Source organism: Plectrocnemia conspersa, unplaced genomic scaffold (assembly GCF_051122295.1).
Source record: "Plectrocnemia conspersa isolate PC_06_02 unplaced genomic scaffold, ASM5112229v1 ptg000011l, whole genome shotgun sequence".
Lineage (NCBI taxonomy): Eukaryota > Metazoa > Arthropoda > Insecta > Trichoptera > Polycentropodidae > Plectrocnemia > Plectrocnemia conspersa.
In genome coordinates this window covers 7,205,694-7,223,015 of record NW_028277175.1, presented here as the reverse complement: position 1 = coordinate 7,223,015, position 17,322 = coordinate 7,205,694, and the positions used below count along the sequence as shown (strand labels likewise).

Genomic DNA, 17,322 nt, shown 5'->3' with positions numbered 1-17,322 from the left:
GTGACATCTATTGATTTTAAGCTGTAATAATATGAGTTTTATTTTATTAGGCAGTTATTTTACTATTAATTTTAAGTTGTAATTATACAATAAAATCAATAAAATAGCTCTCTCTCTGGTTTCAATCTTGATGTTTCACTACAAATATAATATGGTTTTATCATGTTCACCCCATTGTAATGCATTGGGCTTACGCCTGTCAGGTTTCAATAGAAGATTTAATAAAATAAATTATGCATATTTGTACTAGAATTACACCAAATCGTTTTCTGTATTGTAATGAATATATTATATGAATAAAACGTGTAAATCCACTCATTCCACGCTAATTGCGCGCTACTGCCAAAAAGTAATGAAACACTTTCGGCTGAGCGTACACCCTTTATGACGTTCACGGTCTGAATATAATATCCTCTCAATCGAGATCGAGTGAATAATTCCTCGCGAGGTTCTTTATCCTGGTATCCTGGATACGCTCAAACAGAACAATGTAATCTTCGCGGAAGCATAAAGTGACGAGTGTCCTCGATCCATAGTGGCTGCTCACTCTTGCGAGAGATCACGCAAAATATTAAATTCGACTCTCGGAATAAGAAGAACAAATTCCTTTTTTTAGTAGTGTGTGTATGTTGTTCATGCATGTGAGATATCCGCGCACCGGCATGGGGTTGGCATATCTATGAACAGGGTTGTGTGTCGACATGTCGTTAAAACATTTGTCAAAAATGTCAAGAACAAGTGTCGGCACAATAAGCCAAAGGGATGTTGGGGTGCGTGGAGAAAAATACGCATAATATAACAGCGAATTTTCCGACTTATCCATATCATAATAGCTTAATATAGCATTAGGTCATTACCTATGAAATGTCAAATTTATCTTACATTATCTATATATCTAATCAGTGGTTTTAAACTAAAAAACAAAATTCTACTTTGTATGTTTTTTTTTCAATATTAATAAGAGGTTAACTAAGTTATGTAAAAAAGGTCATATAAATATAATCGTACTTGAAAAAACTGTCAGCTTATATTATAATATATAAATATAATGTAAGAGTAAGTGTAAAGGATAGTTTCTATGGGAATATTACGTACCGGTATTCGCACATTCGCTAGCTTCGGTACCTCACTGTCGTGAGGTACCGGCAGCTAGTCAAGTTTGGAAATGTTATAAGTCAATGTTATTATTGCGATCATTAACGTAGCTAGAGTATGTGCCGCCCAGGGCGAACCTTAAAATTGCCGCCCCTTCCCCATACATTTTTCGCAGGGTCATAAAATCAGCATTTCTTAAAATAATAAATTGGTTATTATTAAGCTCTTGTTATCCGTGGATTTATATATGTTTTAGTGCATTCAGGGTTAAGAACCATACTAGACGATCCCATCGCGAATATGCCGCCCCCAAGCAAGTGCCGCCTGGGCGGCCCGCCCCCTCCGCCCCCCCATAGCTACGCCACTGATTGCGACACGAATGTCCTTGATTTTGCGAGTGCCAAGGGAGTCAAATGCAACAGTTTTTTAAGTGTTTTATTTTAAATATGTGCGCTTACAATGAATAAATATTAAAAAATAAATCTAAATAATCGAATTGATTTTGGATTTTTTTAAGCTTTTTCTCTTGTTGAGCTGCTTCTATTAAATACATCCCTTTGTTAGGACATTTTATGGAGAAAGCCTTAACAACGAACTCTACTCGACAGACTCTCAATTTGCGTCCACAGAGTAAGGCTCGTTTGAGAAAGTAATTTAGAAGTCTACATCATCTTTTCCTTTTAACGCAACGTCACCAAAACACGTTCCGCTGACAGTTTGCGCCCACAGATAATGTGCTCCGTAAACTGTCTTAATCCCTAAAATAGCTTTTTTTATTTTCAATATTTTTCTGTGTGTTTCATTTCTAGACTTCAAGAATCATTTTATGTTTATTAATAATTTAAAAATTGTATCAAAGCAAAAAAGTGATAAAAATATGTATGCATATAAAATAAAAAGTTAAAATTAGGCTTAGTTAGGCTACGGTATAGCATACTCTTACCTAGCCTAAGTCACAATATTTTAAATATTTAATATGTTGAACATATTTTAAAGTTTGCTGAATATTTGCATATTTTAAATTTTTTGAAATTATTCTAAATTAATAAAAGAAAAATTTAGCTACAATAAATTTGCAAGGACAAACTTTTGCAATCACATAATTATAGTTTTTTCTATTTTAAACTGTTTAATATTATACTTTAAATTATAAAAAAGATTATTCTTCTACTTAATTTATTTATTAATATATTTAATTAAATATAAAAATAAACTAAATTCATTTAATTTTAATCCAATCCTTATCAAAGCAAATCAATATAATAAAAAATCTTAAGATTTAATTTGTTTTAGAATTTTTATTAGATCGAGTTAGGTTAGCTTAATTCAATTAGACGTTTCGCAACTGTCAAATCAAGTTCCAAAGTTAGTTTAAGATAACATATAATTTTACTTGTACTTATCAATTAAATTATATTTATTAGTGAAAATGTATTCGTATATGATTTAACTAAAACTTCAGTAAAAATATAACTTCATTGTAACATATACATCAAAAATCTAATGTAATAATAAAAAAATCTACCATTTAATAAATTAAAAAATAATGTGTTTTACAGACTATTTTAAATATGTTTTTTCATAGCAACTACTTAAGATTAAAAGTGCGTTTTATATATGATACAATAAATAAGACAAAAAATGTATATATACATTTGCTAATAAATAATTAGTTTTTAATAAGTCAACCATTCCTTATCTGGAGTTTAAGGGATCGACCATCTGTCCCTCGACATCGTTTAACGGATTACTTTTACGGTTTCTCGGGCACGTGACCCCTTGGGAATAATTCAAATTAACCAAAGAACCTTTCTGGCAAAGAAGCAGGAAAAGGCCAAAGACTTTTCAATTTGCATCCGCCGGCCAATTTGATCTCAATTCAAATAATCCTCCTGTTATTCCGCTCCAACCCCTAATAACAATAATTAGAAATGAGTGGTTCGATAATTAAAAACGGAAAGAAGCCAAGTTTTGGGGGAAATTCTTTAAGACTGGGGCGAGGGTTCCGCTCAAAACGTCATAATGAATCTCGCTGAAAAATTATAATATCATAATAATTATACATGTGCGTATAAATTCAATGCAAAATTGTTTCTACGCCTAAGATGTATTAGCGAAGTTAAGGTAACGAGTATTCAGGATAAGGGTAGGGGGAAATTGTTGTCAATTTAAACAGTTAATGAATCCAAAATGGAAAAAAGCACAACACTCAAGTGGAAGGAAAAGAAGCCGATAAAGGTCGGTTGTAAAAAATAAGCTGGGGATAGGAAAAATCGTTGCTTAGGGAAGCTGATGAGGGGGGCTTGGAGTGGAATTTAAAAAGTCTGTATCCGAATTACGCGAATGTGTGCGTTATAATGTATAATATATTCATATCAGAGGTTTTCAAATATTTTACTTTGAAAATGTAATAATAAATATAATCAGCAATACAAAAAAAAATGATATTTTTATTTTGCTATTATCAATATTTGGTGATTTATAAAAGTACACTAAAAAAATGTTATGTTAAACCAATGATTTATTCTATAGCTTTAGCTATTGAATTGTATAATAAATATTTTGTCAGTTAAATTAAAAATAAAATAGCAACTTTTTTTTTTATTTTGGAATGTGTAAAAATGTATTTTACACCTGTTTTCATTATACATATTTTTTGCATTTGGCACTGACCATTTATTGATTTTGCTCAACGAAGATCTTTGGGCACCGTATGCTTTTTTTAAGTATTTTTTATGTAACCGCTTTTAACGTAGTACTATGTTAGGCTATAACTAAAGTGTCCGAAATAGCTTATTTAGAACAACCGTGTTCTTATTTATATACTTTTGCGACTTACAGAGAAGGCTATTGTTTCTTTCAGTCTTATATCCTCGAACTTATTTTTATTGTTAATACAGATCCTATTAGAGTATATAACTGCGTACTTGATAAAATTGATAACGTCGTTATTCTATAAAACAAGTAATCCATGAATTCTTTATATCTGTTCTACAGAGATATGTCGATATATTATTATACTGTTATCTTATACTTCTAAAAATCATCTCGAACGTATCGACATTTCTCTTAATAAAAGTTTGATTGAATTCTCGTTTATTTTAAATCAGAATCAAAGTAATCTAAATGGAGTTCTAGACTAAAGAATCAAAAGAAAGAATGAAAGTCATGAAAAAAAATTATTTGTGAAGTGATTTAGTTCTGGCTCTTATGCCTACAAAAAATTGAAAAATCCAACAGTTTTATTTTTATTGATTATCTGGTTAATGTGATTATTTGGGACAAAATAATAATATTTATTATTATTTAAAATGTATTTGTAAACATCATTCTATAGAATGTATATCCGAAAGATGATTCTGTGAAAATATACAATAGCCCTATCCTTTGTATTCAGCACCGACCTTTTTGCTTTTTTACGGTTCATCACAAGTGCTTTAAATTTATTAATCGTTGTCATTACTTTACGCCACTGATAAAAACTACTTTCTTAGAAAGTTCAAAAGCTATAAATAAATCAATGATTTTCTTATTTATTCGCAACAATTACGAATGATCTCGACACACAGCTTATAATAAATTTATTAATTTCAGTTATTTTTTTTTTATTAATTTACCAACTAAAAATTATATTGAATTTGTATGAGCTTTGTAATAATCATACGTAAATAATATCTCTTTTTTTATTTTGCTATATTTTGTAGTCGCCTTATAGTGAAATTCTGATATTTTTTAGTTTATTAATCTTATAGAGATTTTTTTGTAGCATTTTAAACATAGTAATTATTAAATTTTTTAAAGTCACATTTTCAATAGCTTTTTAAGATTCTGTTGAATAATTTATTTGTATTAAATATTATATTTACATATATGTTTTCTTTATAATTAATGTATGAAAATTGCTTAGGTAATTATTTAATTAATAAAAAATGAAAGTAAGTAAGGCTGATTTTACTTTGAATACTAATATTTTTTTAATAAATTATAAATATTTTACCATTCTTCATTAATATTATAATTACTATAAATGATATTATTAGAAAGTTTGAATAATTGCAAAAATAAAAACAGTAAAGATAAAATATCATTCTACATAAACATGTATTTTTTTATTAAGCAAAATTTATCGAGAAAATCAAGAAGTGAAAATTAAAATTTTTATTTCTTGAGAAGACAAACGGAAAACCAGAACGCCTAATTATACCGGTCCAATTGTTATACCATGATAGACTTATTCCTATTTTCTTGTTACAAGAATCGATTTACAGTAATAATAATACTTATTATTTCTGATAAGATAATACATTATTTATTTTATTAATATAACATACAATAAATATTGTTTATATACCAGTTTTAAAACCACTGGAGTAGAGCCAGAAAATATATAAGAATAATAATGAGAAGCACACAAAGTGAAAAGTCGTCGTTTTAACTGGCAACCCAACTGGGGGATTGAAACTCGCGTAACGAGCCTTTTTAAAAAAAGTGTTACGTACAGTCACACCCCTCGATTATAATTTTTCTTCAGATATGAGAATAGAAAATTCTACACAAATATTTCAAACAATAGTAGTTTAATTTGTATTAAGTATTTATTATTAACTATGACAATATTTTTACATAAATAATTTATATATGCAGTTGACTTGAAGTAGCTTAAGGTATTTTTAATCTCCGTGATTGTTATTGAAAAAGTGCATATAATTAAAATTGTCACCCCGATATCGCTTCCTTGCTATGTGCCTGTTTGCTCTTTTTTCTCCCCCATTAGGCACTTTTGTTTTAAGGATGTTTCTCTCGCAGAAGGCGCGGAAGTAAATACGTACCCGCTGAGAAAAAATAAGCCAGAAGGGAAAAATATATAGCCGAGGGGACCGACGCTCCATGGTTTGTGTCTAAAGCACGAAAGTGGCGTGTGGTGAATTTTTAATAATCACGGAAATGCTTAATGATAAAGTTGCCGAGGGATTTAACTCGAGCCGACCCCTGCCCTTGAATGGCCCTCCACTTTTTTGTCTTGTTTTCTTCTTCTTCCTCTTTAAAAACGCTTTTCTCTACTGTTGCCATTATTTTGAAGCGGGGGTTAGTATTTATCGTCGGGTTGTAAACGTGTGTAATAAGTCACTGCTGTGTGTGTGAGTTTCGTTTGCGAATACGGTTAAGATTAGCAGTGAACTTGACACCTATGTTTAATGAAAAACGACTTAATAGGTCTTCGCTTGTAAGCTTAGTGATAATTTGAATTGTTATGATAGTTTAGTTTAAATACGTACTATGCTTTCTTACTACATATATCTACAAAAATACAATAAATCGTAGTTAAATATATTAAAATATGAGCATATTAACTAACAAACATCAACGATCACGCTGTAAGCAATATTATAAACACGCAAAGCACTTGTTTTAGAAAGGACATACATTTCTACAATCAGGGCTTTTATTTTATTTTATTTAAATAACTCACTATTCATTTTATCTCCTATCTAATTTCAAACCTTCCATAAAATGAGCTGGGTGCGTCGCGCGACCTTGAGAGTTGACTTAATACATACATCTCAACTCATTTCACTGGCATGCGTAAAATTGTATTTTTTATAAATATTCGTATAATTAGTATAAAAATAGTTCACCGCAACTAAATAAAAAATTAATGTGAACGCATATATGTATTTTTCTAAAAAAAACACATATGCGTTTTCCAAATGCTAATATTATTACTATTGAAAAACAATGTGATCCTATAATATTATTTATTCGAATAACAAAACTGTCAAGTTGAGAACTTTTGTCAAAAAAAGCCATTAACTAATATATAATTTTCGCAAGAGTTTTAAGGAAATATGTATATATGTATATGATAAACGTCATTAATCACACATCGTTTAATTTATTAATCCCAATTATCTCACCCCTCGCAAGATCCATATACCCAACAATCGGTATGAATACTGACCCGAAGCCATATCGCACGCTAGGGTGCAGGTTAGGGACGGGTCAATTTTCCACCTGTAGTATCCTTTTACACGCGAGGGTCAAAAACAAACTAATTAAGTGTCACCCGAGCGTTGGTGCAGTATTCCCTATTGTATCATCCTTTGGCACTGACCTCAGAAAAGGTAAAGGCTTTGCGCCAAGAACAATAATCGGGTGGCGTTAGCATAGACTATAGTCATAAAATAATAATAACAACTTACCTCTGCCACTCCTGCCGACGAACCTCAGATCGTTGAACTTGGCCACTTGATTTTTCATTACTGCTGTGCAGTTCCTTAGCTCTGCGCAGTAGTTTTCGTCGTTGCCGGCTCTCACTGTTACCACTGTGCCGTCGCCGACGTCTCCTAGGGCCACTACTTTGAAAGCTACTGGTAGGGTTTTGTTGGAGCGCCAGTGAGGAGGAAGGACGGTGCATACCTATTTGGAAATAAATATAAAAAATGTCATTTATGCATCATTTTAATAATAAATATAACATATAAAAATAGAAAAAGATTAAATTGTAATTATTCTAACTTAAGGCGTTATAATATATGATTAACTTGATAAATAATAACCAATATTACATAATAATTAATAAATAAATTAATTTTAGAGTACGTAAATATAAACAATACAAATCATTATAATTTATTTCATGTTACGATTATAACATTATTTTTTATCACAAAAGTAAGATAATTAAAGTAATACGTATATATGCCGATTTATAATTTGCCCTAAATAATTTCTTAGAAAGGTTAGATTTCAAGATTTTCTATCATATATTTATTCAGATTATAGAAGATTAGATGTAGTACATTAAATAATATGTATAAGCTTTAGATTTAATATTAAAATTATGAATTTTTAATATAAAAATCGCTTATTATTTTTGCATGGTCTTTGGTAATTTTTACATTTTTTTCTTTGATAAATATTTACTTAAATGACATCATTTTATATAACACATCGTAGAAAATAATTAAATTGCAAAATTTTAAATTCAGAGCTTAAAATTAAAATTAAATATTTTTAAAGTTGAAATAATATATTTTTTAATATTGAAGTCACTACAATATTGCTAAATTTATTTATAGTTATTTTGCGTTGTCTTTAGTAAGTTCTAATTAAGACTTGATTTGCATTGATAAATATTTTTTTATGTGATGATTAGTATAAATAACACATTTTATATTATAAATTAATTTTAAAATTTTATGCTAAAGTATGTTGTTAAAAGTTATAATTTTTTAAAGTTAAAAGAATATAATTTTTTATACAAAACATGTGACAATACAATTGGCGTAGTCTTTATTTATTTTTTACTAAGTCTTAATTTAACAATTTTCATTTAGGACATAATTATTTAAATAATAAATATTGTATTGTAGATAGCACATAGTACATTATACATCATTTTTAAAGTTTTAGTTAAATTATTTGATTAAAATTATGTTTTTTTAAGCTATTTTTAAGCAATATAATTTCCTATACAAAAATAATTAAAATATGACTTTGTATATTTGTTTTGTAGTCTATAGTATTTTTCTATAAAGTCTAATGATTATTTGAGATAACACAATATAAATATAAATAAATTTAGCGTTTAAACAATACTTATGAATTTTAAGGCCTCAATTTTAAGATTTTTTAACTATAATGATTTAGCAAATATATACTCAACTGATTATTATTATAAATAGCACATAGTATATTATAAATATGTATATATTAAAAAAACAATTTTAATGCTCAAGATTTTAGTTATGAATTTTTATATTTGAAAGAATATAATTTTTAATATAAATGTCTCTGCAATACAATTTGATATAATATTATTTTTCGTAGTCTTTAGTATATTTGTATAAGATCTTTATTTAATAGTTTGTGCTTCTAAATATTTACTTAGATAATGGTTATTATAAATAGCATATAGTACATTATAAATAAATTTTATAAGCTAAATTCTGGGCCTCAAGAATTTGGAATTTGAAAAGATATAAATGTCGTAGTACTCGATAATTTTCTATAAAGCTTTGATTTTACAGTAATTTAAAAAAATCATCTATAAAAATATTCACTCAAATAATAATTTATATATATACTATGAAGTACATTGTAAATATTTTTAATGAATTTTTATTTTTATTATGTATTTTTAAATTTGAAAGATAAATATCTTAGTCCTCGAAAATTTTCTATAAAGCTTTGATATTACGGTAATTTTTAAAAAATACTCCTATAAATATTTACTCAAATAATAATTATTATATATACTACGAAGTACATTACATTATGAATGTTGAAGTTTGGGCCTCAAGGTTAAAATTATTAATGTTTAATACGACAAAGTATACTTTTAATATGAAAGTCACTGTAATACACTATAACTAAATTTTAGAAGTTTAATTTTAGGCTCCATGGTTAAAAATTTTAATTTTTAAGGTTAAAATTAGATTTTGATTTTAAAATATGTTTTAACGATTTTGCTTAGACCAATAATTATTAACATGAAGTGTATTATAGATAACATATATACATCAAAAATAATTAGCGAAAGTTTAAGGTTTAATGTTTTTAATTTGAAAAATCACATGATAAGTGTTTTCAAATTAAATAATAAAATTATGCGGTTAAAAAAAAATATAAAAGTCACTACCACTTAATCGCTTAATAATTTTGCAGTCTTTATTTATTTTTATTTAAGCCTTAATTTTACGATTTTTGCTATCTTTAATGCTTCAACAAATATTTGCTTAGATGATTTTAATTTTAAAATCATCTAAGAATCTTTTTGAATTTTAATTTTGATATTAAAATCGTAACAATACAATTTATTGATATTTTTGTTTTAAAAGTCCTTAGGCATTTTTTATAAAATAAATTCTACAAGTTGACACTTAGGAATTATTTTTTTTAAATTAAAGAAACATTATTTATAATATAAAATTTACTACAATACGTGTAAATGTAAATTCGGCAATATACAATAATATTTTGTGTTAAAATAGAAAATTTATAACTGTTAAAAAATAAAGTTAAAAATATATGCAAAAATATAACCGTTATATTATTTGTAATATAAAAATATAAGTATTTTTTGTTATATTTATAACAAAAAAATATAATTTTACTTAAAAAATCCATTTTAATTTCATAATATTTTTCTTAAGTGTTAATTACATAAATGATAAATAATGCTCCTTAAATTTTTGACAAAAAATTTTAATTTTTTTGTTTAATCAGTTTTTTGTATATTTTTACAAAAGAATAATTATGCCGAAAATTTAAGATATTTATAAATAATATCTTCGCTTGAGTTTACATATGAATTGTAATTTATTTTTGTTTTAAAAACTTCTTATACAGTGTAATTATACAAATAATATTTCAAATTAAAAATTACAATAAAACGATGAAAAGATCATTTAAAATCCTACTACAACAATATTACCGTAAAAATTTAACAAACTATTTTATTAAATGCATGTAGCTTTTAATTTAAATTATTGTATAAGGGCTACTATTAAAGGCACCACAATTAATTACAAACACTGTTGGTTTACTAGTTTGTGGCATACTGTCGTGTTTTAGTAGTTTAAAAACATACTAGTATTATTTAAAATTTACCAAAGTGACGATAGAAAGAAAAAAAATGGCACATACTTGATCGAACAGATTCTGCATAAACGAAAAATACAACATAATCTATGTATGTTATAATTACCACATGTGGACATCCAGTCCTGACCAGCTCTCCAGGATGTTCAGCCATGAGTCCATCCAATGTCCTTTCGGCCAGCAACTCGGCCGAAAGTGCGCCCGGTGGGGGCCCCACATCGGACCCCGGGCCGCTGGTTGAGCTCACCTCGCTGGCCAAGTGCATTTTCTTTAAACCGCCCACTGTTTCAACTCAGTTCTACTTTTATTGACACAACACCATACTATAGTATATTTTATTTAAAATCACAATTTATGCTTCATGTTGCTTAGAGTTCACCTGTAAATTGAAAATTACTTTAAATATTTTTGGGCCACTCTGTCGTGAAGTGGGTATGAGACTTTTACGCGCCGATCCCTTTGATCTGACTGACTGAACATTTTTTTATGTCAATATGTTTCAGACATCAAATATAGGGTCTGAAGTCAGTGCTAAAACGGCCCTTATCCTTAGTGTCCTCAGATGCCATATCCCCGCGGGGTGGAAATCCCTTTCGGATCACAATGCGCGACTAACAATGATTCGACATGACTTTTGTACAATACAATAACGGCACTGATTCTCCTTTGTGGGGAATTTCCCTCGAATCTAAATCCGCGTTATGGTATCCGCCAGTTAGACGCAGTAGATACGACTACGAATTGAAATGTTTTTCTAGATACGTAGATTTTCCGCTTGCGTACAAAAATAAAATATAATATATAATACTATCAATCAATTTTACACTACTTAATATTTTATTAAAAAGCCCTAAAGACTAATATGTTAACACGATATAACATTTTATAACATTAATAATTTATTTTTATTGGGTACAAAAGAAATGACCGATTTTTAACTATTTTATAAATAAAATCGAATATGTGTTTATACCTATTATTTATGTTTAAACACATGCTTTTTACAAAATTGTTCACTCAAAAACTACAGGAACAAGTACTAACATACTAACTATTTTTTTTTATAAGCACAGAATATAATTTATGAAACGAATTGCATAGTTTACAGATGTGCTTTGACATTAGGCTCTGTAGTTTATTTTTATTGACAGTGACTTTACAAAGAATCTAAATATTTTTATATGTATTACATATATCAACATTTGAGCCGTTTGTTAAAAAAAATACAGCTAATTTCATTAGAAATTAACTTAAAATTTCTGTTCCTAATCAATTCACAATCATATGTATAATTTTTTTAATAGTTATTTATTTTGGTCACTGATATTAATTGTTTATTAAATTTTAAAGTGAGGCAAGTCCACTCAAAATAAACTAATTTTAATACAAAAGTTTCAAAGTGTGCTATGTCATAATTACAATCATTTTTATCATTCTATAAGTATTGGGAAACTAAAAGTTGAAAATCTTAATTTAAAAAATTAATAGTAATATTTCTTTAGGTATTTTGTTATGTTGTTGTGTGTTATATATATAATTATTATATTTTTTTTTGTTGTTCTCTCTTTTCTATAAAATAATAATAAGCTTTTTGTTTAATGCACATATGAGAAAAAAATATGAATTGTTGAAATAAAATATAAAAGTAAAGAAATAAATTATTATATTTTTTCTTATTACAATTAAACTCATGAAAACAATAAATCAACATTTTCATATAATTTTGTCATATGAAATTTTTATGAAAAAAGACTATAAACAATATAAAATTAGTATATTATTGCTTACTTATATATTTAAATCAATACAAACGCAAACCATGAATTACGCAAAATATCATAAGACTTGCCCCACTATCAAAATCAACGGCTCATTTATAGAAACAAAAATAATATAAAAAAAAAATATTTCAAGTGATGACTTATAGTAAAAAAAAAATATCAACATAATTTGCCTCTTGTTTTGAATTAAATTACAGTTTTCTAATTAAAATTGTATTACAAATAATATAAATTAATCTATGTATTATTTTATTCAATTTATCTATAAGCATTCAAAAATTCTATGTAAAATTTAGATGAATTTTACTGTTAAGAAAATATTTTCATTAGCTTATAAATATAGTACGTTGCCAGATAGTTAAGCTTATTTTTGTATACTTATTTTACAATACTAGCAAAACCAGCATGGTTCCTGATGGTTCGAATCTCATATTAACCCTAGTATTTTTTTTTATTTTAGTACGTCTGGAAGATTGAAATTAGTTAATTCTGATCGATCATTACAGATTTGATTTTCCCAGATTTTCCTAATCTCACAGATGATTAACCAAACTCGAGCTTAGGTCGTACATATTGAATATTAAAAATTCTTTAATCATGAGTTAATTCAGCTCATAAAGAATAAATATATATACATATATTTACATATTATAACATATCGGGGATGATTTATGAAGTGTTCGCGATAATTATTATGTCATTCGTATAATAATAATGCGATTTGAATGCAGTGCCACATTATCGTTTAGCCCTTGGCCCCTGCCCTTTAGCCCTTGCACGTGGCGGGTGCAACAGCTGATTTGTGAAATGAAACGGCAACACGTGCCTGCAACTTTGGCAAATAATGCACCCACCACCATCCAATCGTTACTTCTCAAACGGCGATTGCAATTTACACGTATTATTAATACATAATAAATTAAATGCTAATGAGTATTTGTATTGAAACATTCAACATAGTTTGCTTTGTGACGCTTAAATTGATTGATTTGTTAGTCTAAATCAAACTAATATATGATACATAATTTTTATAACATGACTGAGTTACAGTTACATTGAATTATTACACAGTTGAATTGGAGATTGCCACTTTTGATTTTCTTAATAATTAATGCAAGAACTCTCTCGCGACCTTGTAAGCAATGTTGGGAAGCGGCCACGGGGGGGTTTTTTTGGGGATGAAGCGAATTATGTATGATTCATTCCTTGTTCTCACTCCCCGTACGGGCGGATTCTCTGCACTATCGGAGGGCGAGGGTTCAAATTCGCCCCCGATATATACAATACAAAACGGTTGCAACGGGGGTCGAGAAGGGTCAAATGCACCGTGTATTATGCACACATCTCGCATGCAATCGAATTTGCTTGCGAAATTTTGCGAGTGATCTAATTTTTAGCATCCAAATGTAGGAGGAATTTTTATATATTTTTTTTATATAATAAAAGTCAGTTTTAACGTTGTTTAGAATTTAAAATGCGAATTTACTTTTTACTCATCCTTTGGTTTCATTAGAAACCCTTTTTGAATTATTGCGCAAATAAGTTTATCTGTATAGTTGACAATTAATATGTTCGTTACTAATATTTTTTAATTTGATAAGATACAGTAAATGCAAGTAAATCACTAGCAAATATTGTGCATATATAATAATATTCAAAATAAGATCATTATATTAATATAACAAAATAAATTTAACATAAAACTTCCATTGTTTATATTTTCTTTACTGTAATATTTGATATTATCATTATTTTATATTTAAACAAATTAAATGTTAAGATACAATACTATTTACCAAATCAAAAAAGGTGTTTTGAACATTTCATTTAAAAAAATATTTTAAAAAGCGAATAGATTAAATTATAGATATTTAATGTTGTTCTATTTTAATCCTTATTATTTGATATATGTATTTTCTTACAAGACTTTTACTATTGCATACTAAATATGATATACTAAAATTACGACTATAATAAATATGTATATAAAAAGCTTTTTATTTTATTTCGTAATTATATTCTGGAAATAAAATAAAAATATCGTTTTTTTAGGAGAATTTCTGAAACACACATTTTATTAGTCTATGCCTAAAATTTACCAATAGAAAGATTTTTTAAGAATTCTCATTTTATTTTAATTGCAAAATATCTATATTGCTACAGTAAATTAAATAAAAAAAACTGCATTTTTAATGTCAATGCTTAAAAATTAACGAAACAAAGGTTTTTTTAAGATTTACAAGTAAATTTAAATCAAAAAATTTTTATACTTTAATTATATAGTGTAATAACTATTTACTTAAAAGTGTCCTTATCTCAAAAATAATCCTTATTTTAAAAATTAATGACACAAAAATTATGACTTAAAGTTATGTTGATTTCAAAGTATCTCGACTAATACTTTACTTTGCTTATACTTAATAATAAATAAACCTTTAAATATATTAAAAATACCGTTTATTTTAAGCAATTTTATAATAATAAAAAATATATTGGCAGTACCTAAAATTTGTTTTACCTAAAGTTTATTTTATAGTGTAATAAATTATTACCTAAAATTGTTTAAATTGCAAAAATATTAAAAAAAAAATAAAACAATACATTTTAAAGCCAATACATAAAATTATACGAACCAAATATTTTTCTTAAGAATCACGACTTAATTAAAAACTAAAAAGATTTATTTGGGTATTTTAAAGTTTACTTTGCTTATATTTAAAATTGTATGAACCTCAAACATATTAAAAATAACGTGTATTTTAAGCAATTTTATGAAAGAAAAAAAAACTATAGTCAATACGTAAAATTTTACTAAACTAAGATTCTAATAAAAAGAATGTTTTAATTGTATAGTGTAATAACTTATGACTTATATTAGTATTCAATTTAAATAATAAAAAATAACGTTTCTTTTAAACAATTTTATGAAACGATACATTTTAAAATTAATCCCTAAAATTTAATGAAACAAAGATTTTTCTTAAGATTTTCTTCGTGTGTTTGTTATTTTTAAAGAACATAAACTAATACTTTTTTTATATTGTAAATAAAATTGTCCTATTCTGAAACATAGTAAAAATAACGTTTATTTTATGTATTTTATGAAAAAATATTCTCCTAAAATTTCACGAATCAAAGAGCTTTTTTTAATTTCAAGTAAAATTTAAACTAATAAATATTTAAACAAATATTTCATATTATTTTTATTTCAGAATTTTGTGAAAAAATATTTTTTTTAATTAATACGTAATATTTAACTAAACAATGATTTACTTTAAAATTTTAAGTAATGAATTTCGAGTAAAAAAACTAAATCTTTACTTATTTTATACTAAAAATAATCTTTATTTTAAAAATTATGAAATTTAGTTTATTTCAAACGATTTTCAGAAAGTCAGTACGTAAAATTTCTAATAATATTTTGAGTAATAACTAATATTATACATTTAAAAATTCATAGTTTACACACTTTCTTTAAATTTTAAGTAGATAGCTTAATGTAAAATTTACTTTCAAACAAGAAATAACCTATTATAGTATATAATCTTACACTATTTTTTATAGTTTACAAATATTATTAAAATACACAATATCTAAACTACGCCAAAATTTTATTTAAAGCTTAAAATCGTAAATATTAAATATAGAAATAAAAAAAATATTGAAATATATTATATATATTATTTTTAGTAATTTTCAAAATTATTAAAAATAAATATTAAAACAATATTAAAACTGTAGCGCATTTAAAATTAGCCTGAATTTTTTAGGCGCTAAAAATTATTTCAAAACAATATTTAAAACAATATTATTTATTATATAAAGACACTTTCTTAGAATAGGAAATTAAATTTATTTATAGAGTAAATATAAAGCCACTTTCACACGCAGACACCGAAGTGGGTCTCTTTTACACGCGAATGATTTAAGGCAATGAGGCGAGCGGTAAATGCGGTTTCAATAATGCATACTTGTTGAACTTCCAACCGACTTGTCGGAAAGTTAAATTATCGCTCAAACCCGAACGACTCCTTTGCAATTCGTGACTTTTCGCACCTCCATAACAACAAACAATTCACCAAAATCACTTTTTTAATAATTCGTATAAAATTAATTATTATTAACAGCACAACGTCAAGTGTATCAACACAGAATACGAAACTTTCACTTATATATAATAATAAAAATTTAAAATCACTTTCGTCTAGTTTTTAAAAATATATTTTATTGTTATAAAAAGTTTTTATTTTTATTATATTTTTCATAAATTAAAAAAAGTTATCGCAAATCCACCGCGCGGAAGATCGACCGTGTCGCCCGAAGTGCAAGGTGCGTACTGTTTTTATCGGTGGAACGTTTTTTTTTCTAGGTCGGACCGCGTCTCTCTAACTACGTCAAAACTGAAAAGCTCAGCAGAAAGAAGTGAACGTCTCTCTCCCCAGCCCGGCGAAAGAAACCGACCATACATTCATTAGGGCCGGGGGTGGATATGACATCGGGGCGGAGGGTTAGGTCGGCGGGGGTGAAGGTACACTTTGGTGTGGAAGAAGAAGGCGATAAAACGACCGAAAGAACGTCGTTGGTTGGCCCCAAGACGGGAAGAGGCCACGGGGGGTGGCTATAGCTTTCCTTGGCCAGGGACGCCCGTGGCGACGAAAAGCTTAAAATAAAATTTTCTTCTACTTGGTAAAATTAAATAATAAATATAGAAAAACTACTAATAGTGAATTTATATAGTTCTCCTTTACCTAATATTTATATTTTATACTTATTTATATGTTATAATAACGCAGTTGGTTCAACCTCTTAAAATTACTATTAAACTTAGTACAAATTACTTAAA

At 27.0% G+C, this 17,322-nt stretch overlaps 1 protein-coding gene across 1 annotated transcript in view; it reads right to left on the bottom strand.

Annotated features, from left to right (window-relative positions):
• The window catches only part of RunxB (RUNX family transcription factor Runt related B), a 55,748-nt gene extending 39,158 nt beyond the window's left edge, over window positions 1–16,590 (bottom strand). The window contains exons 1-3 of the mRNA XM_088197504.1: window positions 16,451–16,590; window positions 10,805–11,077; window positions 7,296–7,512 (exon numbers count right to left, since the gene is read on the bottom strand). Coding sequence (XP_088053630.1) covers window positions 7,296–7,512; window positions 10,805–10,963 — 376 coding nt within the window. The 5' untranslated portion in view covers window positions 10,964–11,077; window positions 16,451–16,590. The remainder of the gene's footprint in view (window positions 1–7,295; window positions 7,513–10,804; window positions 11,078–16,450) is intronic.
• Window positions 16,591–17,322: the final 732 nt, after the last annotated feature.